We start from the raw sequence: 23348 nt of genomic DNA, 5'->3' as shown, positions 1-23348 counted from the left end.
GGCTTTCAGCGGTGGTGGTGCGATGCTATCCAGCTTATGGAAGAATCCCATTAGACCCCTCTCTTACGGCCTCTTCCTCCTTATCCCCTTCCTCACAGCAGTCTTCTTCTCTTCCTCCAACCCCTTCTCCGCTTCCAGCTCCTTCAAGTACGTATAGATCTCTTTTCTCTCCCCTCCTTCCCTTTTTTCCAGCCTTTTTCCCCTAATTCCCTTGCAAACAGGTCCTTTTCATGGGAGAAATCGGAAATCTGGAGCGCCCGTAGGGTGGTCGACTGGAGGCCTTGCGACTGGTGGAAAACTGGAGCTTTAGCTGGTCGGTAGAAGCCCCGACATGCCCTTTTGTATACTGTTAAGGCTAGGGTTTGCAGGATCTTGGTCATTTGTTTGTGCTCTTGTTGGGATCTGTTTGTGTTTGTCTTTTATTTGTACACCTGAATTTATGGTAACTGGCTTCATTGTAGAAGATTTCCATTGGTTTTTTGTTGAAATGCTGCAGCTTTGCCAGTGAGGAGCAATGGCTTCATCAGGGTGGACTGCTATGGCGGCCTCAACCAGATGAGACGCGATGTTAGTGATGTTTGACTTTTTAATTTTGGCTCTTCTTGTGCTTTTAATGAATAAAAATCTGAACTTCGGTGGTAATTATAGTTATGTGATGGCATTGGGATAGCTCGGCTTTTGAATGCCACTCTAGTTTTGCCGAAATTTGAGGTCGCTGCTTATTGGAATGAATCGAGGTATAGTAATAAAACTATTGAAAAAAAGGGGTATATCTTTGAATCATGATTCATAGAAATTGGTGTTGATTGGAAGTTTCTATCAGTGGCTTTGCAGATGTGTTCGATGTAGACTACTTTATTCATCAAACAAGAGGTTACATAGAAGTCATTAAAGAGTTGCCAAAGGAAATTGCATCAAGAGAGCCATTCAAAATTGACTGCAGCAAACGGAAGGAAATTTTGACTATGTTGAAGCAGTCCTTCCTGCTCTGTTGGAACATCGCTATATATCTATCACACCAGCTATGAGCCAAAGAAGAGATAGGTATTGTTTCTGACTTGTATGTTCATTGTGTCTGATGTGTTATTTCCAAACACATTCTTCTTCCTGTTTAGTTTCTGATTGGTTTGGGTAATGCATTACTCTGTTCATATATCTACTAAGTTTGTATGGTTGGTGAAATGTTTTCAGCCTTCCTATGTGATTTTTGTTTATTGTGTTATGGGTACATCTTGTAGTTCTTTGCTAATGCTGGGAATGTGGGAGAAGTTAGATCTTGCTGCTTGGAGAGACACTCTTTTTGTTCATGAAAAGGGTGTTGGTTTCTATGATATGCTAGAGAACACCTTTATGCAATTTGTGCTGACAATATGCTGAAAAAAGAAATCATATAGAGTGCAGAAGCAATCAAAGATGATTGCATTACTTGTTTGATCAAAATTGAGTTTTGTACTGACTACCGATATAAAGCAAACAAAGTATTAAAAAAGCAAAAGATCTAATTCAAAGTGTGACACGAGAGACACCCAGCAATATTAACAACTCATCTTGGAGGATCTGCCCTCTCAAGAAACGATTTGGAGCTTCTTCTACCTACTCAACTGCATAGAGTTGAAGCTCAAAGACCTAGCACTCCTTAGATAGCCTTTCCTTAAGAATGTGATGGTCTGTTTTTGTTGTACCGAAGATTCGCAGACTCAGTATCGAAACTTATGCTAGTCGGCTGTGCGGTATAGATCCGTATCGGACCAGACTGGCACGAACCGACACAGGCAAAGGAAGCGAATTGGGAGAAGAAAAAGAAAGAAAGAGAGAGAAATAGAGAGAGGAGGGGGAGAAAGAAAAAGAGGGAGGAAAAGCCATCGGAGAGGCTGTCGGACAACCTCCGGCTGGCTGCCATGGTCGTTTGATGGTGCACTCCACACGTGCGGTGCCACGGACATGAAACAGGAGCATCGCCCCTGTTTCACAGGTATTTTTTTTAAAAAATCTGAAAAATCATGAAGCCGACAATTGGCTTGCCGGCTTTACTCAAGTGAAGCAGGCAACTTATTGCTGACTTCATTATTTTTTGATTTTTTTAAAAATGCGATGAAGGAACAGGGGCAATAGTGAAGCAGGCAAACCTATTGCCGGCTTCACTGTTTTTTATTTGTTTAAAAAATGCGATGGAGTAGGGGCTATCGCCCTTGTTCCACGGCTGCGGCTCCACTCGCGTGGTTTCCGTCGTTCGGTGGCCACTTGGCAAACTCCGACGGCCTCTTTGCCGGCTGCGCCTCCCTCCGATACGTTGCTTCTCCCTCTCTCTCTTTTCACTTGTTTAAAAGCCCTGTCGCGTGATAGTCAGTCTTGGAGGCTTCCACAGCCCTCCGACAGCGTAGCAGGCCATCGTCGGCCGCCGACGTGTCTATGCTCTCTCCCTCTTCTCTCTCTCTTTCTCTCTCCCTCCTTCAGTATACTGCTTTCTCCGATCGAACCATCCCGATTTCTGTCGGTTCGGCTCGGTACAGAATGTACGGACCGGTTAGGGCCGATACGGAATTTCTTGGTTGTACCTATTAAAATCTATGGAGGGGAACAAGACCCATTCCCTCATCCTTTCCTTATTCCACCCAACCACATCATGAGCTATTTAATGTCTAAGAATGTTATTTTTGTTTTGATCTTCTTCTACATAAGTAAGATATTCAGAATTATCTATCCGAACTTTGTGTAACAAATATGTTGTTCAATTACATTACCTCCATGTTAAAATTGTCTCAGGTTAACTAATCCTTATTAGTTCATCAATCCGATAACATAAGCCACCATCAACAAGAAAAATAGGACTGCACAAAAAATTCCAATATTGACCTATTACAGTATTTTTCAACATCTTAAATTGAGAGCATTGGTAATTATGGGGAACATTGATCTTAACTTCTGTTGCTCATATATTGGATATCATGCTTTTGTGTTGAAGGGCCACTAATGTTAACAATTTTTCTTATGGAGTTATGACTTTGCTCAAGTCCAAGAAAACCTATATCTAATAGCAATAGAACCTTCCACCTGATTTCTTTACTGTTTTATGGACAATTGAATCTCATCTTGTTTTCTATTGTTTCCCTTCTGTTGCTGCTTTCTTCACACAATATACATATAGAAGAAATTGCTCCTTGGAATGATGTTCTTGTCTCTATGACCATTTTCAAAGAGGCTTAATATTCATGGATTTCCATGTCCTAAGCTTAAGATCTTTCCTCGCACCAGAACCCATCTATCATCAAACTAGCTACAGGTCTAATTCCCTATCTTTTTGTGATATAGCTTAAGACCATCAACTAGGGGCCTAGACATAGATAAGTTATTAGTCTAGACTTAACTATTTCCTTTTCTCCAATATTCTATTAGGACCGCAGGTCTACCTTTTGAAATTTGAGTACCTTTAGCTAAATTTATGGGGTTCATCAGGTAAAACTCATCTTTTGGATGTGTTACATATTCTAGCTGAAAATGTTTTGACTAAGTTCTTATGGCATGAAATTGCTAGGACAAGATATGAGACATAATGACATTTCCTTCAACTATTGTCATGGTAAGTTTGGTTTAGCAGTTGAGATTTGTTTAGTCAATAAAAGACTCAAATTAAGTCTAGATCTTTTACTATTCAAGTTATTATGGCTTGTATATATATGGGAAAGGCTAAAGGCCATATCAAGATGTCAAAGATGGTTTATCAAGTTCTAAATTTATACCCCATTGTGGGAAATTGGTAACTTTGTACCATTATCAATATTTTAGTTTTTGTTTCTCAATCACTTCAGCAAACTGGACAAGATTATGAATGTAAAGGAGAAACTTGGGCTGCTAAGTGCTAATAGACCTAGGCCAAGCCCATAAGTGGGGCCTTCTTTGGGCCACGAGGGGTTATAGAGTAGGCTATGGGCCAGCCCTGGGCATCAAAGTTCTGGGCTCTAATCTGTTGCAAGCTTGATTTGGGCAGGTCCAAGCTTGGCCCTGGGCAGCCCATGGTACATTGGTGCTTTAGAAATTGAGCTCTACCACCTATTCTCCAAATCCCCTCGCTTCTCCTGTGTTGTGTTCTCTTCTTCTCTACAAGACACAAGTCATGGCACTATTGGACGATGACGTGGAGGTGGTGGCAAGAGTTGGAGGGAGGGCACAACAGTGGAGAAGAGCTATGGAGAGGATGGTTTGACAATGGTGGTAGAGGAAGCATGCAATGGTGGTGGCAAGTGACAGAGGGAGCATAGGGTGGAGGGAGCACATATGTGGGTTTAGGGCCAAAATTCGATGAGATCCAGGCTGGGTTCTTCACGAACTGCTTAGAGTTTAACCTCTTATGAGTTAGGACTTGGTTAGGGTTTTTTGCTGTTTGAGATGGGTTAGGGTTCTTCATTATTTTTTTTTTTAGTTTTGCTTGACAGTGAGAAGGAGATCATGTACTTTTGTTGCCCTCTAGTTGAGAAGGATTTTTTTTTAATTAGAAGTTTATCTGGCTGTAAGCTAGGTCTTGAGTAAGTCATCATGGGCCTTGGTAGGTCCCAGGCCTTACAATATTTTTGAAATGAGACCTGGCCTGGGTTGCCTTCATATTTCTGTGAAGGCTTGAATTCATGACTGGTTGGTGTAAGGTTAGCCAATTAGCAGCCTCGGAAGAAAATGAGCTGCTGTTGTTGTCGTGGCCTAAAGTAGCTATGAACTTCCTTTAAGAAGAGATTTGGATACACAAGGTGAATTTTAAGCATTAGAAACTATGTTCCTTTGGTTGCTAATTGGTCAACTTGTTAAGGATGGTAAGCATGGTTTGGGTGGTTTATAATTGAGCATTATCCTTTCCTTAATGTAAGTATTCACAAGAGTGAAAACTTGCTAACCGTGAGAAATAGATTGGGCTTTGCATAAAAAGCTAAGGTTCTCCTAAATTGGATGAAGCATGGCAAATAAAACTTAATGTGCCACTTTCACTATAATCCACTTATATAGAATAGTAAAAAGAGCCCTTCTATTAATCATAGATCATAAAGATCATTACAAATATGAAACAATAATTTTTTGCCTTACCAACTTGGTCTTGTTGCACCTAGTAACAAACATACATAGACCATTTCTTGAAGTATGCATCCAAATAGCCTAAAGTCTTGATAGTTGCATTGATTTCACAATTCATCACCATCCTTACAAGAAGGCAGACCTAATATGTTGATCAAATCCTCTTTCACATCTGTGGTTTGTTTTGTTGGGGGGGGGGGGGGGGGGAGTAGGCTATTTGACAGAATGGTTAGGTGGCTATTGGAGTAAGTGATAAAGTGGGCTAGATGGGCTTAGTAGGCTCCAAGCTACAATGTCACCATTGTGAGTGATATGTTTCAACCGGTTAACCATAAGCTCCTATGGATATGTACATGTAGTTCCTTCAGGAAGAAGGATAATAAGAGGGGATCTTCGATTTATCTGCTTCTTCCTCTTCTGGGATTCTTACTTTTTATATAAAGTATATATGTAAAGTTGAGTCTGTCCACGTGAACCAACTTGCAATGTTAGAAGAAAAGAATAAAGGTGTATTGGGAAGAATGAGTTCAAACAACCTTTTCATTTATCATCATTCTCTTATCGAATAACAAGATGAGAATAGCATGTAATTCTGGTGTATTTGAGCAATTGACAGTGTTGCTATCATCAAAGCAAAGAAAGGAGCTTTCTCTCAAGAATGAACTGTGGAAATGCCGCGGTGTGAAACTGAATTCATCTTTATGGGTAACATAGGAGACATGTCACCTTTCCCTCGGGTATCTTAATTACCATTATTTAGCTTTCATTTTGCCACTAATTATTAAATTACATATGAATAAGTCATCTTGTCTTTGAAACAAGGGGTAAACTTCTTTGTGTGCTTCAAACAATTTTATCTTCTCCATATTATCAGTATCTCTAGAGTCAATAATTTTCAATCAGGAACAATATTAAGTAACCCACCAATGGAGTATGCTCACAAGAACTGAATTCAAAGGAATTGACAAGGGCCCGTGTAAGCGATGGAGCATGTGGTTTAGTTCAATGCAAAGCAAAGAACCTTACCAGAGCTTGGCATGCTGTGAATCCTCTTGAAAGACGGTTGTCTTCAGAATTGCAGACACAAGTGGTTGAATGGCTGTTGTCAGCTTGTGCCATAAGGTGTTGGATTTATCTTGCTATGACTGCAACCCTTGTGTTTGGTTGTGGCCGTTGAATTTGGGACCCTTAATAGACCACCCATGACAAGCTGGAGGAATGTGAGGATGGCATCGAATCACCATCAGTTTGATTATCATGTTATTATTTATTTATTAAAAAATATATTTCATCAATCTTTATAATGTAGTATCTGTCTTATGCATTGTTTTTCACAAATTAAATTTCATTTTGCATGCACGTGTGACCACATTAGGAATTTTTTAAGAGTGAAGTGTCAAATACTATGAAATGCCTGGACTTGATGGATAACATGGCTACTATTCTTGCACCAATTTCCAGATTTAAATTTCACACCCAGATACATTTTCCAGTTTGCAACAGTCACCTTATCAGGAGTTTTTGGAGGTTGAAGTAACCATGTGGAATGCTTTGACAAATTTTCCAATTGCATAAATACACAACATATAAAGATGCAGACACAAAGAGATATATAGTGTAAACCACTTGTAAGAATATGTTTTTACATGCTACTGGATTCAAGATGGGGAGCTCTGACATGGAAACATGGACTTTCAAATATAAATTCTACAAGATTAATAATGCTTATAAACTGAAAATTGTCTTTTCAAGACTTCTTGTTTATTTATTAAATTGTCCCAAAATCAATAGTTCAAATGACAATACAATGTCAATGTGTTGATTTTGGGACAACTTGATGAATTAGCAAGCATCTTTAGAACATAAGATTGTTCCTTGTGGGCATTTTTAGGCCCTGTAGGCTTATGCAGTTTAGATTTTCATTGAACCTGGTAGTACATGTAAAATCCCTTTTTTTTTTTTTTTTGCCCAACTTGTGTGCATTATGACTTATATCCCCTCTCCTCTGAATGGGATTGGGAGCTCCAATCCTGCTTGTTCAAAATCAAACATGGAAAATTTAAATTAAAGATCCAATGGTTGATCATGATCTGCAAAAATTAAAATACCTAAACTAGTAATCATGTGTTTTGAAGGTCATTGGCAGATGCATCAAATGGCAAGCCTATAGACAACATAAGGGCTTGGTGCAATCTTGATATGATTTAAAGTTTAGAAGCACTCAAATTAATTAGATCATAATCAGCTTGGTTGATGCAAAGGTCGTGTGCATTTATGATCTGTTTTGACATAATAGTGGTATTGGCATTGTCCCTTTCATGTCTACTTGATGCCTAAGTAAATAAATTTCCTAAACATTCGATTTCTGATCTCTAGGAATGTTTAGGTGTTTTACATCATGATCAATGGTTTGGATCCTTCATTGAAGACTAATGTTTTAGAAGATTGGAAGCAGTACAGAGGTGGATTGGGGCTTCGTTACGCCTAGGCGGTAAGTGGATGCCCAGATGTCAAGGCAGCCTGAAAATTATAAATCTGAAAAACTTATCAGAGGGGTAAAATAGTTATAATCCAAAAAAGTGAAGAACATCTCAAATAAGATGTAATATGTGCCAATTCATTAATAAATATCATCCTTCATACTTTTGAGCTTGATGTAAAACATAAAAATGTGCCCCTTGCTGACCACCATGGTAGCTTTACAAGACATTGTTTAAAGTACTTTCCAGTAGGATGGAAGCTACGTGAGTGAGAGAGAGAGAGAGAGAGAGAGAGAGATGATCAGAATTTTCTAAGCATTAAGTTGCAGGAGTTTTATTTTCCATTTTTCAGACTTCGTTTCAGTTTTGATGATATCTATTAGGAAGTCTACTTGATGTAAGGTTGAGATCAACTGTTCTAGTCTCAACATTAAAGTGCTGAATCATTATAATGTATCGTTTATGCCTTATGGGTATTGTTCATGCTACAGTGCTATGAACAGTAACTGTGGCTTATAAAGGATATTTGAAAGTAGTTTAGGCATTTGATTTGGGGGTTATAGTTAGCTAATTTCAGTTTTATTTGTATTTTGGGAGTCCTAATTGAAGGAGGAATAACTGCTGACCAAGACTGTTATATAGGAGCGATTGGCCAGTTGTTAAGTGGTCTATCGGAGTTTTAGGAAGTGTTCCTTTTGAGATTAAGAGTTGGCCACAGGTCTTTTGCTTCTCCTCTTCCTCTATACTTCTCTTATTTCTTTCCTCTCTTCTACTCTTCCACTCCATTTTCTCTCTCTTCTGTGCTAAAGCACTGCTATTGAATAGCAGATTCTTTTTTAATGTCAGATATAAGAACAGCTCTAAGACTTTATGCTTGCGGCAGCGAGAAGACATCAAAAAGTGCACAGAATTCAGATCAAATTTCACATCTGCATTTGAATCCATGAGCGATCCCTAACATCCATGGCCTTCTTGTAAGAGGAGGGGGAGCGATTTTGTTGGGTGGGTTAAGAAAAGCGGCTTTGATGCTTCTAGGGCACCCATATGAAGAAAAACCCAAATCATTGACATATGAATGTCTATTATATTTCTGAAAACTGTTCATTTAGTGATAACATCATAGGAAGTAAGTCTCCAAAACTATGAGATTTTGTTTTTTGATAGTGTAGAGATGAATGGTGTGGATTATCTTTTATGGATATCCCAGCATACATTTTAAGTACACAGCATTATTAATGTGGTTAGGACAAGAAACCACTATGCTACTGCCATTGCCATGTGATTTTGTTTTTACTTATTTCCAAATATTATAATTCTTCGTGATATTTTGCCCAAAAATTTTGACCTTATGATCCATATATGGCCTTTATATCTTCATTTCCTTGTTGCTTCAAGCTAAGGCTTTGTTATTGTTAGCTGTTTTCCTGTTATAGGAGTGGTTAGGACAAGAAACCACTATGTTACTGCCATTGCCATATGATTTTGTTTTTACTTATTTCCAAATATTATAATTCTTCATGATATTTTGCCCAAAAATTTTGATCTTATGATCCATATATGGCCTCCATGTCTTTATTTTCTTGTTGCATTCAAGCTAAGGCTTTGTTGTTGTTAGCTGTTTTCCTGTTATGGAGAGCCCATGTCCTTTGATGAATATTATCCTATTCTGTGACTGCAGAAGCTTGCTAAAATTTATGTACCAAAGATTGAGTCCGGAATCCCAGTGGATAATTGTGGACCAAAGAGCAAAAGTTGAGCAAAATTGCGGCATATGTGCAAGAAAGCCATTCAAACAAGCTTACGTCAAAAGTTATTTGTTAGAATAACAGATTGGTTGTTTAAATAAGCTTCAGAGATATGTGCCTTAATCAGTTGACTGGAAGGAGTGCAAATGAATTTCTATGATAACCCTCCTAGTTAAGGGCCTGCATGGTGGTGTTGTTTTGTGCCTTTGTTCCCCAACATCTAAGTGAAATACCACATGGTGATTGTTGCTGGAGATAGCATTTGCATGGAACCTCTGCCTTCCAATGCTTTTATTTTTCCCTCTTTGAAAGTAATAAATCTTTGCTGGCAATAGCTCTAAAAGTTTTACAAACAATTTAGAAAGCAGAAGGGTTTCATCAAATGGTTTAGAGTCTTCCAACATGAATTAGCTTATAAGAGTCATATTTTATCATGATGTTTGTTTTCTGTTTATATTATACCAAATCTGTAGTAAAACCTTCCTTTGCCTTTTAAAGAATCTCTTAGGATGTTGTTTTCATTGTTATACTATTCAAGAGAAAGGACAAGAATGCCAGCAAGAAGTCAAATGTTGTTCTTATTGTGGCTTTCATTGCAGATATCCATTGTATGCTAGAGCTGCCCTTTGTCAAGGTTGTTACAATGCACTGCGCCTCAACAAGGCCTTGGAAGCTAAGGGTTCTAAGCTTCTTGAAGCCATACCGAAACCCTTCCTATCCCTTCACCTAAGATTCGAGCCGGACATGGTAGCCTATAGTCGGTGTGAATATCCTGGGCTTTCTTCCACATCTTTGGAATCCATTGAAGCTGTTCGTGGGGATAGAAAACCATGGACTGGTGAGGCTGCTAGTGTGTGGAGGAACCGTGGGAAGTGCCCTCTAACACCAAAAGAGACTGCATTTATTCTCCAAGCTCTGAATATTCCAACAAACACAACTATCTATCTGGCAGCTGGGGATGGCATAATGGAAATCGAAGGCTTTACATCTGTGTATACTAATGTCTATACTAAATCTTCCCTTCTAAGTAGTAAAGATTTTGTTCAAATGCATGGCAACACAAAAGCTGCCATGGATTACCATGTTTCAATAAACAGTGATGCTTACATTGCAACTTATTTTGGGAACATGGATAAGATGGTGTCAGCAATGAGAGCACTGAAGGGGCTCTTTAAAACTCTGGCTTTGAGCAGGAGGGATTATGCAAACTATACTGCACAGGGGCTATGGGGTGAAGAGTTGGCTAAAGCCACGTGGAAGGCTCACAGAGAGGATTTTGTGATGGGTATGGGGACTGCTTTACCTGATTGTTTCTGCGAGCTCAGATTGTGATAGTTTATTTATTTTTTTGTAATACGCAAGAGTGCTACGGCGAGTTTCTTCTTTGATAATGCAGAATGCAAACATTTTTTTTCAGCGAAGAAGATTGCAGATATTTATCATTAGTCACAATAGAAAATGGTTAATAGGTTCCTTCTTACTATATAAATGTTGCTAATATGGCTGGTTGCTATATTCTTTCGCTGCTTATCTATTCTGCCAATCGTTGTCTTTGTTGGTGATAATTACATAATTGTCGCATCATAATATCTAATAACGTTCATGTTTGATGTTGGATTCCAAGGTGTGCTCCCACCGTTCTCCCACATCCAGGGTGTAAGATACCTAAGACGCCAATGATTGACTTCAAAAGACAAACCTAAGAAAGTTTAGATCTCAATAAGTGGCACATAACAGCAATATTTTTAAGAAAAAGAAGAAAAGAAAATTAATGTACCCCAGAAGAATTTGCTCAGTATAATAATTTCTTAGGCCCAGAAGCATGGTTTAAAATAATGGCAGTCTTCACTTTATGGTGGCAATGCAACAGTTTTGGAAACCTCCCGCAACATTAGGTATATATAGAAATTTTTTGTGCACCACGTGTGGTGTAGAAAATCCGATATAGAATACATCGCTTTACATGATTGATTTATATATCACTATTTTTAATGCATATTTAATGTTACAGTTTTTTTTTTTGTTTGAAAATTTTGAATGATGAAAATATTTTTTCTTTGAAAAAATTATGACATCTTATGTCCATATTATGATATTTTACGTGAAAAAATCATAATTTTGATACAAGATATATAATATATCATATGATATAATAATTTTTTTTAAAGAGCAAAGCATTTTCGTTATTCAGAATTTTTAAATGAAAAAGTAAAACTGTAGCCATAAAATGCACGTTGGAAAGTGATTGGACAAAAATGCCCTTCTATATTATGATATCCTATGACATATTATGACATCCTGGACTATATTATGACATCCTGCATGCAGAAGTCATAATTTGACATAGGATATCATAATATACCACAGGATGTCATAATTTTCTGAATCATATTATGACATTCTGCGTGAAAAAGTCATAATATTACAAGATGTCATAATTTTTTCTAATGAGCGGAAATATTTGTCATTCAAAATTTTCGAACAAAAAAATAAGCTGCGACATTAAATATGTTGGAAAGTGATAACTACATAGACCAATTACATAAAATAGTGCGCTCTATGTTGGATTTTCTACCCACCCATGGTGCACAAAAATTTCTCTAGGTATATAGCAAAGGAGTTTAAAACTGTATGTAATGTGGCTTTAATTTGATGTTTTCAATTTTCATCAAAACTAAATAATATTGTTTGTGGAAAATAAAATAAAATATCTAAATTCAAATCTCCATTCCAAATTAGAAAGTTGATTTTATAATTTGATGACAGCTACTTAGTCTAATAAGGCCCATTATTTTTCCATTATCATCATTAACTGGGTGTTATTATCCATTATTTCCTGTCGGCGATGACTACTGTTAGGAAAGCCAACATTTTTATTTTTTGAAAAACCTAGAGAATAATTCATACCGGTAAACAAATAACAGCTCTAAATTATTTTTTAAGAGTTAATTAGAGTAATGAAGGGGTTCATTATTTGTGGGTTAACATCAAAAGATTTAACATTACTAAACTACCTCATCGAGTTTAGAAATGATTCGATAACACAAATTTTCTGCAAGAATAATCACATCGGTGATGATGCGTCTCTTCCCTATCATCTCCTCTGACGGTGTCAGTATGAACTGGCATAATAAAAATTTTCACGTCAATCGTAAGATTTTTCTCTTTTTTGTTTTCGATACACATAAAGATTTTCTTTTAAATGGCACGTGATTTATTTCTTAAGTTTTCCCGTTACTTTTTTCTAAGCCAGCTTCTTGAGCGGCAAGAACTGATTAACTACTAATTTCTCTTGTGTAAGACTTCCATTTTACAACTTAATCAAACAACAAAGATTTCAGTTTCACCAAGTAGTCCCCCAAAGGAAATTAAAATACCATAGCTGAAAGAGTTCCCTTTTGAAAAATTTCATTTTGAGGCAAAATAATGATCAATTGTGACAACAATTCATTTGCTTAACAACTATTGAAGTTAGAAAATGCTGAAAAACCCTTAATCTGTTTGCCCGTCCTAAAATATCATGAGTAGTTAATGTAATGAGAACTTACCCATTGTTCATAACATGAACAATGCACGCAAAGCTATCTTAATGGTCAGAGGAAAAACCCTTTTTTTTTTTTTTTTTTTCTTTTTTTTGGTTACAAAAAGACCCGTAGGCCATTCCGTTTAACATCAACTGGACAACAATCCGGTGCCATTGCTCAACCCGGTGGACCCAGTTTACCATGAAACAGCAGCACCCTCTCTTCTTCGTCATCAATGCCATTTGGGGGATTACTTGCAGCATGTTCTATTTTTGATGGTTAATCACGTAATCATATATGCGGGTGAGCTACTCACAATGTGTGGTGGGTTGTCTGTAGCTTTAAACACTGCTTTATTTCCTTTTTGACTCCAGCAGTAGCTCTGTTTTCTACCAAAAAAAAAAAAAACACCTAGACAAAACAATCATATCCTCTCCAAGGAGATGGATCAAACACAGCCATATCTTGCTCAAACAAGTACATGGACTGGACCTCACAATTTGGATGGCCAGTCACCTGGTTTGATTTTATTCCTACCAATGTATATGATGGATACATCAATCACCTGGTCTATATTTTGGATCTCTATTTTCGTATCCCGCAGACCATACCCACCAAAACAATATAACATAGTCCATGTGCTGTACTCTCATGTTCCTCCAAATTCTGAGGGAAAGGGTAAACTGTGCTTTATCAATGTGCAAATCAGACATCTGAGTAGCATCACTAGACAGATATATTTAAAAAGGTTGACAAAAAAAAAAAAAAAAAAAAAAAATGAAGACCTAGAAAATTAAAAGCATTCAAAATTTAATTTGGGCAAGCGCAGGCAACAAAACCAAAAAATGAAATGTAAAAGAATAAAATAAACATACAAAATCTGGAGAAAAGAAAGCAATGGAGTTGAAAGAGGTACTTCGCAGCCCTTAGAACTCTTACAGAGTCTACTTATCTGCAAAAGCTATCACATTAGTGCAGGCAAAATTCCTGGAATGAAAAAAAAGACAGAAAACTGCAATATCAGTAAATGTTTGCAAAGATCTAGAATACTTCATGTCTTAATAAAGCGCAGCCCCCAAACACTGAGTGCTTTAAGTTCTTGAGTACAAGCTGATTAATGCGAGAGAAATTTAAAAACTAGATATCACCAAGGTTTCCAGACACATTTCCTATTTGAATTTAATTGTGAAATTAAGCACGAGCCTCCTTTTACATCACCCTTTTCTTCCTTTTACATCACCCTTTTCTTCTCTTATTTTTGGACATGTCACCATCGTTGAAGCCTCTCAAGTCATTTGTTGTCTCAGCAATATTCTGTTTTCTCATGCCTTTCCTACCACCATGACCAAACTTAGCATCTCTAAACTCCCTTTTCTTCCCACCTTTCTCATTGCCTCTTTTTCTTGCGAATCCTCCAGATCTATCACCAGGAGCCACCCCAGGCCTCCTTTTCTTTGTCCTCTCAAAGTCATCGAAAGCCAAATCCACTTCATCACCCTTTCCTCTGGCAAACCCATTTTGCTGCCTCTGTTTTCTCCATTTTTTAACCGACTCAATCTCCTCTTTCTTGCGCTTGGCCCTTTCCTTGGCCTTTTGGGCTTGGAGCTCTTTTGCTATCTTTTTGGCCTCCCGTGCCTTCTTCCTCTCCTCGGCCTCCTCAATCTTCTTCTTCTCTACTAATAGCTTGCCTTTGATCTTTAACATGTGGGCATCTGACTTCACCATCTCAGCATAGTAATCAGGAGGCCTAAGAAAAGGGATCCCCATAGGCTGTAATTTCTCAAAAGCTTGGCGAGTCCCATCCAATGCCTGTGTGTAAAATGCTAGCTCACGAGCTAAGTCGTCATTCACATCGATTTCCTTCTCCTGATCATGATCATGATCGACAGTTAGTTTGTGAATCCATTCAACATTTTCTGGCCATGATATATCATCAAGCTTCTCGAGAAGGCCTTCTTTATTGTACACAGCATTCTTCGCAGGTTCAGATAACGCCACTTCTTCAGGTTCAGACTCTGATTCTTCATCATCTACATCTTCCACATCATCAGCCATCATTGTTTCACCATTAAGCAGAATTTCTGTTTCTTTGAATGCAACCATTCTGTATGGAGAAAAAAAAAAAAAAAACTTACAATTGCTTCAAAGTACACATCACAGTAATCTAGAAGTTCGAATTGTTTAAAGTAGACGAATATAAAAGTGAACCAAGAAAATATTACCTGTCCAAAAAAATATATATAGCAAAAGACTCATATGAGAATATCAATGTAAAGCACAAAACAAACAGATTGAAGGCCTATATATTACCATCCAAAAGTATAAAAAAATAACAAGAATATATTACCTATCCAACCATGATATTCACACCAGTAAGCTGATGTGCACATTCAACTGTTCAAGAGTAAATCAGAAGCCAAAGTACAAAGACAAAAATAATAAATAAAAATATTTAATCTTAATGAAACAACCAGGAAAGAGGAGTCGTTTAATCTATTATCTTCGCAAGAAAATAATGCAAAATATACTGTTCAAGAGTAAATCAGAAGCCAAAGTACGAAGACAAAAATAATAAATAAAAATATTTAAGCTTAATGAAACAACCAGGAAAGAGGAGTCGTTTAATCTATTATCTTCGCAAGAAAATAATGCAAAATATAATATGCTACTTCACTGCTAATCGAACTAACAAACATATATTCTCTTGAACAACAAAGAATAGGTGAAACAGGCAGCAGAACTTGAGAAAGCAGAAATCCCTAAAATTTGGAACATCCAACAAATACACGTATAGATGCAAGAATTTCTTGGAGATATTAAAATGATTTAGGCTGCATCTTAGCAACAAAAAGTCGTGATTGATAATAATACACTTAAAATTATAATCTTGTTTCAACGCAACGAAAAAAACCTCATCCAAGAGCAAATCCAATAGAATCGGCAACGTGGAATTCGAGACGAGATATGTGTGTCTGCGCGCGCACCTTGAGCGGGGGCAGGGGATATTCGGCGCGGCGGTGGTGCAGGCCGGCGGCGAACGGGTGGTATGAGAGCTGTGAGAGATGGGGAGAGGGATGGGGGAGAGGAAACGTAGGGTTTAATGAAACTAGACTAGACGGGGAGGTTTAGATGGACGGTCGAGATCTTATCAATTAAAATTGTTAGTAGTATTTTAATTAAAGACTTTCTCTATTTTAATTTATACCAGCAAGTTGAGCATGAGCCAAGAAAAAAATAGTAAATATATTCGTGGAAATACATGTATTGAAAGAAAACTATAATTAAAATTTTAATATTCTCGACATTTTCGGTTGGAAAATTCTAAGAATGAATTTTCTTTTTCCTTTCAGTGCATTTGATATCTGTCTGTTGGCTGCTTTTGTGAATTAAACAAGACCCTTTCTAGCCGACGTGCTGTTCGAATCTTACGGTTAACATTTTATATGAGTACATGGTGATCAAATGCAAGGATTAGAAAAAATAAATTATACATTAGTTAGAATTAATATGAAATAATTTTAGAAAATAAAAGTAAAATAGTTATGAAATATAAAATCATAGAAATGAAATATATAAAATTAAATTTTTGATGAAAATCTTAATAAACTAATAAAATTATAGAGAAATTATGAATTGTCGGGATAATCTATATATATCATCAATGTAATAAATATAATTTTTCATATCATTAGCAATATTAACAATGATACTTCTGTCACCTTTGTCAAGGTTAACTTGTTCTTCCCTTGAGAAGGTGAAGAGGAGAGAAATAAAGTACCAAAAATATAATATTAGATTATAAACATGATCCTTAATTTTTAATATAGAAGTATCAAGAAACGATGATCGTGTGATGATCATAATGATCAAGTTTCTTAATTAAATCAGAATATTTAAATATTATGTTACTCTTTTTCCAAAAGAAATAGTAGGAGATTCATCTATATTATAACTATTAATATAAACTTTGGTTGTAATTGATTTGCTAGAAACTCAAGTATTCTTAATTGATTTATGATTAGAAGTGAAAGTCTTTAAGCTTTTTATCGAGCCTAGCTTCTAAGTTAGAGTCATCTAATTTTAATATCTCCCCTTCTCTCTCTCTCTCTCTCTCATAGAAAGGAGAGATTTAATGCTAATTTTTTAAATACCAGTTATGATTAATTTAACAATACTGACTTATTGTATTTCTTAAAAATTGATCTATTATGAGTGAAGTCTATATTAAATTGGAGAATATTTTTTCAATTTTAAAAGAACAAGAAACTCAATAAAAATCAAAGATTGTAATGCTCTGTGATAAATATAGTGGGATTAAGGGGCTAAGGATCCAAGTGATCTCAGCATCTCAAAATCCCATTTTAAGAAAAAGGTAAGATCCTAAGTCTCATGTAAAATTTGACTTCTAGGTTTTATAAGATACATATATGTTCTTGAAATCCATCATATTATCTTGGCTATTAGAGTTTTCATGAAGATTTGGAGGAGGATTTCATCATCTATAAAGAAGCAAAAACCAAAGTACTCCTTGTAACTGATTGTTAATAAAATCTATAATCAAACAGACACTATATTTATTTGGTAAAAGGACTCTTTGTAATTAATTGTGAACCATACCTAATTAGCACCGTAAGTGTGACAAGTGTAGCATAAATAGTGAGATTGATTTGATAAGATCAAAAGTGCTTTAATGATCTTTGAAGAGAAATTATGGACACTTTATGTATAATATTAAAATAGAATAAAAATTTATAAGTAATTAAATAATATTTAATATAGCATAGATATTAAATAAGAAATCAATAAATTTAATGCATGAAACCAAATTAGAGAGAAGGTCATGTAATGTGGACTTACTTGTTAGAGAGAAAATATGTCTAAAGACTCTTGAATGATTTAAATTTGAAATCAGTGGATAGATTAGTTGGATCGGACAATAATTTAGGGAGATATAAAATGCAACACATTATTTTAGATATTAACTAAAAATATCATTAATATTATAATTTTAGATAGTATATATCTCAAAAAATAAAGATTATTTTAATTAGCAAATTTGATAGATGGAATATTTTCAATCTATTCTCTTCTATTATAATACAGTTTGTATAACATCTATATATTATATATTTATAATTTAATATTTTAGAAAGGAAAAATTTTAAGGCTTAAAATATGAACTATGTGGTTCTTTGTTATAAGCTAAAAGATGCATTATTCGGAGTCTTTTTAGTTCTTGATTCAACCGAAGGGATCTAGTATTTTAATTGTGACATCTTACATACTAAGGTTCTGATTGAGAGGACTCATATAGTATATACGGTGACAAGTTGTATAATAGCATGTGAGGCTCTCATAAAATATGGATAATTGTGATTGAATATTGAGATTAGACCTCTCTAGTGCAACCCTAAATTGGATAGGATCTGAATTCGGTGTGCATAATTTTTAGATGCACAAAAAAAAGGCAATTAACAAGCTCTTTGGTTATTTAAAGAGTCTATGAAGTTGCACCTATATGCAAGGCTTTTAATTTTTTTTCATTATTATTATACCTTTGTAAAGATGATTATAATATAAATTTTTTATACACATATTGAAAAAAAACTACTTAGACCTAGCCTTTAACCCCACCCTTCACTTTCTCTTAGCACCTCCTTCCCTCAAAAATTTATAGAAAAGAATAAAAAGAGAGATCTTAATGGGCTCACAAATAAAAGACTTAATAGTATACTTTATTTGTACCACTCGGTCTCCACTCAATCATGAGCTCTAATGTTGGCTCAAAAAACCCTCACATCTCTCATCCTCCCTATCTCCCTCTCCTCTATATCTCTCTTTCCTCTTCTTCTCCCTCTCTCGCTGATAGATAAATACTTAAAAGAATATTTTATCTCTACATTAGTTATTTATTAATATAACGTAAACTCCAAGAGGTGAATCTCCCTACTTATCTCTTTTTCTTTCACATGGATGCCCAACCCTTTCATGAGTACATCTTCATCCCATCACACACCCTTCTTTTCTTTTTTTCTTTTTGCTTTTACTCAACTAAGAAAGCATGTCAATAGTAGATAGAATCATTGGATAAGGGACAAACATGTGAGAAAAAATATACATGGCTAAATAATGTGATCCATCTAATTGAAATTTTTTTTTACTCTAAACATCTTTATAAATTTAACGCAATTTTCAGCTAGTGAACAGTCATATATTTCTATCTATTATACTTAAATTAAGTTGATAAATCAGAGGAACAAGTAAAAAAAAAATGGGTGTGTAAAGTAAAATATGAATTTATCTAAAAAATTATACAGAAAAATCTAGTAGAGTGCACAAACTATGTATTAGAAAATACAAACAAGAAAAATACAAATATTGTTTAGAAAAGTTGGTATCAACCTTGAAAAGAAATGTTCTAGTTGTCATTATAATAGATGACCATCTATTATACCAATATAACTTAAATTAAATTCACTTAAGATTAAAAATTTAGTAGTAATATTTCATCATGTAAAGTTGTTTAGCATTTTGCAAGGAAATTATGCAATTTTTGTTATTACTTTTGTCAAGTACTGATTTGTTAATTTTAAGACGGCCTTAAGGATACTCATGGAATAATCATATAGTAGAAGTTGATCAAGTGAACCATTCAAGCTCTATCATTATTTTTACTATATAATGGCTATGGACTTTCAAAACTATCATGAGCCATAGGAGTTTGGCCAAAAGTAATTTAAAGACCAAGCCTGATGCTTTTTGATCATTAACCAAAATAATAGGATCTATAGATTGAATATCCACATGTGCTTATCTATAATAGATGTATCATACTGTTGTAGTAAAGTATTGATACTAGTATATCCCTTCTATATTAGTAAGTTAAAAAGGAAATTATCTAGTGATGGAAATTAAAGAATCTAAAAAGATTTGCTCTTTGACTATTTATGTACTCATGGGAAAAGGCTAAACAAGAAGAAGCAAAAATCATCGGAGAAAAATCTATTAAAAAGAATGAAAAGGAAGAATTGAGGTGAAAAGATTCAAAGAAAAAATGGTTGAAACATCTAAGATATGGTGATGAATGAGTATTACATAATAACAATGAAGAAATAAGTCAAAGCCAAAAAGGAAGATATGAAAAAAGATTTCATTAGGTTAAAGGTCTACTGAGCAAAATGCACATTTCACTATCATAAGATTGGTTATAATCTATTAAAACATTGATTTCATAAACTAAGTTGAAGAATCTAATTATTGTTAGATAAAACATCTAATTTTATAATATTTTCATGATAAACTTTATAAAAATTCATTCTACATACCTAACATGATGTCACAAGAATGTCAGCTCCAAATCCTCTTTTGAATAATAAAACAAATTCTCCATTGAATAGTGGTAAAAAAAAATTCTCCTTTGAATAGTAATAAAATATATCTCTAAGTGATTGGCTTGTTTCATTCTGCCTAGCTAGATCTTTTAGTATGTAGGACCAAATAAAATATTTATAGACTTCCAATATCATACCAAGAGACTTCTCTTTATGAATTTCATAAACTATATTTAACACCTCAATAAAGGTGACAAAAGAAGATAATGAATTTTGAGAGATAACATCTCATGGGAGTTATCTTTCTACCTCTCATACAAGATTAACACACTAGCCACAAGTTCTTTGCATTGAATTTATACATTGAATTCATTCCTATTTATACACATAATTTAATTCCCACACCTAAAACCATTACATGACATATTCCAAAATTCAATGTAGAATTAGATTATAAATTTAGTTTAAAATCCTTTTTTGAAACCAAAAATCCAATAATCTTCTACTTGGTTTCAAAATATATATATGTACCATTATTTAGTCAAAATAATAGCTATTATATCGAATCTTCTAGTATATACTTGTGTAAGCAACTCGGGTCCACACAACATATATATTTTTGGATTAGAGATTGGGAGTAGAATCTATATAAATCAAAATTAAATGGTCCACCATTCATATCATACTTAGAACCTAGAAATCTGGATAAGGTTTCATTCCAATTTGAGTGTTAGTTACTAAAGAGATATGCCCTAAATACCCCATAGGCCTGAACACTTTGAGATTTAATCCTTCCCATTGAGACCCTCATGTATACACTTGCAAGTGCAACCTAGTAGGGAGTCTAAAACTCAAGGTATAATTGTAAGCGCTCACCAAAACCAATTCAATGACTAGTCATAAAATAAAAATATGATATATCATAAAGTATTCATTCCATAGAATTATTATTAATGCTCAAAATATATGTTACAATTCAAAGTTTAGAATACATCAATAGAGCATTAAACCCATATTTTCATCATAATTATTAAATACCATTGCAATAAGATACTTAGTGAATGGATCTGCTAGGTTATCTTTAGAAGACACCTTTTCAATAAGAACTTTTTGGTTTTTTTAGCATATCTTTGATGTAGTGGTATTTCTCTTCAATATGCTTTACTTTGAAATGACATTTAGGATCTTTGGTGATAGCAATTGCAAAAGTATTATTATAAAGAATCACTATAGATTGCTCCGTACAAGATACCATCAAAAGAATTCTTAAAAATTTTCTAAGATATACACAACTTTCTTTGTAGCTAAATTAATAGCACTATATTCAACCTTCATAGTAGACTGTGCCATAGAATCCTGTTTCTTACTCTTTTAAGAAATTATACCTCCACAAATGTAAAAACAAAACTAGAAGCAGAATTTCTACTATCCATATAGCTTTGAAAGTTGAAATCAGAGTAACCAATCAACTGTAACACATCAGCTTGATAAGTCAGAACATATGACTTAGTTCACTTTAAATAGCAAAATACTCTTTTAATCACTTCCAAATGAGTTTTTCCAAGATTAGATTGAAATATACTATGGATTCCTATTACATACACAAGATTAGGCCTAGTACATATAAAAGCATATAAGAGACTCCCTAAAGCTGAAGCATATGAAAATTTGGATTCATCAATTTTGTCCTCTAATGAGTCTGGACAATCATTTTTAGACAATTTCTTTGTTCCATCATAGGGAATTGAACCCTCAAAGAAGCAATCTATTTTAAATCGATGTAAGAGTATCAATATATTTCACTTAAGACAAATAAAATTTTCTTTGTAATCTATCTCGAATGATCTTGATTCCAAGAATATACAAAGCTTCATTAAGATCTTTCATCTCAAAGGTGTGGAATAACCAACCTTTAATCTCTATAAAAAAAAACTATGTTGTCACCAACTAGGAGAATATCATCAATATATAAAGTGAGAAAAATAATATTGACTTTCATTATCTTAACATAAACACAATGATCTTCTGGGTTTTAAACAAACTCATACTCTTCAACTTCATTATGAAATCTGATATTCCATTGCTTGGATGCTTATTTCAAGCTACAAATTGATTTATTCAACTTACATTTATCCTTATTCTCAGCTTCAATGAAACTCTTAGACTGCTCCATGTAGATATCTTCATTAAGACTTTCATTCAAAAAAATAGTCTTTACATCCATTTGAAATATCTTATAGTCATAGTAGGCCACCGAAACAAAAATTATTCTAATGGCTTGGATTCAAGTAAGTGAATCCATGTAGAGAAAAGATCTCATCATAATCCACCTCAAATTATTAAATAAAGCCTTTCACTACCAATCTAGCCTTAAATCTTTCAACTTGACCTTTGAAATTGTTCTTTCTAGTAAAAATCCAACTCCACTTCAAGAGGGCTGTGCATCAATAAGTCTCCATACTTTATTCTTATACATTGGTTTCGTTTCTTCTTCTATAGCTAACTTCTACTGCTTAGCATCCACATCAATAATAGCTTCCTCATAATTCTTCAGATCAAAAATATCTTCATTCAAACTTATCCATTCAATAATTTCACTAGCAAATGTATAAAATATGGATAAGGAAAGTATTAAGCTCAGCTTTCTTTCTCTACTTCCTTTCCATGTTGGCTCAACATAATCCTTCTTTTTATAAGATGCTATCTTGGGTACATTAATCGGATTGGAAGAAATTTCATGTCGAATATGCTTTTGAATTCTTCAAAAAAAGATTTTTTATAAAAAAATTCAGTACAATCAAATCTATCTTCATGGAATCTCACATGCCCACTTTCTATAATTGCCTTATCCACTAGATCAAATAATTTGTATCCTTTTCTTTTTGTAAAGAATGAAAATTAATATTAATACACAATAGCAATACAAAATATAAGAATGTTTAAACAAGCCACATATGCCTGAATAGCAAAACAACAATCCAAACTAAAGAAGACAAAGAACATATGCCAAAAGAACAATAACAGCTTACAACCAATAACAAAAAAAATCTGAAATACATCACTCGACACAAACAAAGCTACTAACAAAACTCAAAAAGCACATAGCAGTATCTAAAATAATAGAGGCAAAAGCAAAAATGCTATAGCTATGAAGAAGTAGCTTTAGAAAAAACATCCAAGATATTGGCAGATAGCTAACCGAAAAAGTGCCTC

General features: G+C 34.6%; 2 protein-coding genes across 3 annotated transcripts; one reads left to right on the top strand and one right to left on the bottom strand.

Annotated features, from left to right (window-relative positions):
- Positions 1 to 15: 15 nt before the first annotated feature.
- On the top strand, positions 16 to 10696 carry LOC105049741 (O-fucosyltransferase 13). The gene is given in 7 exon segments (XM_073261878.1): positions 16 to 147; positions 222 to 313; positions 497 to 567; positions 649 to 737; positions 824 to 948; positions 951 to 1044; positions 9880 to 10696. Coding segments are annotated over 7 exon segments (1329 nt in total). The 5' UTR covers positions 16 to 22; the 3' UTR covers positions 10613 to 10696.
- Positions 10697 to 13822: 3126 nt separating this feature from the next.
- LOC105049743 (probable rRNA-processing protein EBP2 homolog) lies at positions 13823 to 15921 on the bottom strand. 2 transcript variants are annotated; one of them, XM_010929486.4, is made up of 2 exons: positions 15789 to 15921; positions 13823 to 14908 (listed from the first exon to the last, which is right to left on the bottom strand). In XM_010929486.4, exon 2 carries the CDS (start codon positions 14905 to 14907, stop codon positions 14041 to 14043), a length of 867 nt encoding a protein of 288 aa, XP_010927788.2. In that variant the 5' UTR covers position 14908; positions 15789 to 15921; the 3' UTR covers positions 13823 to 14040. The 2 variants fall into 2 exon arrangements, with proteins under 2 accessions (XP_010927788.2, XP_010927787.2); XM_010929485.3 differs by having other exon boundaries at positions 15716 to 15864.
- Positions 15922 to 23348: the final 7427 nt, after the last annotated feature.

This window comes from Elaeis guineensis, chromosome 8 (assembly GCF_000442705.2).
Source record: "Elaeis guineensis isolate ETL-2024a chromosome 8, EG11, whole genome shotgun sequence".
In the NCBI taxonomy this organism is placed as follows: domain Eukaryota; kingdom Viridiplantae; phylum Streptophyta; class Magnoliopsida; order Arecales; family Arecaceae; genus Elaeis; species Elaeis guineensis.
Note: the sequence above shows the minus strand (reverse complement) of the source record. Positions and strands in the feature narration are given on the sequence as shown.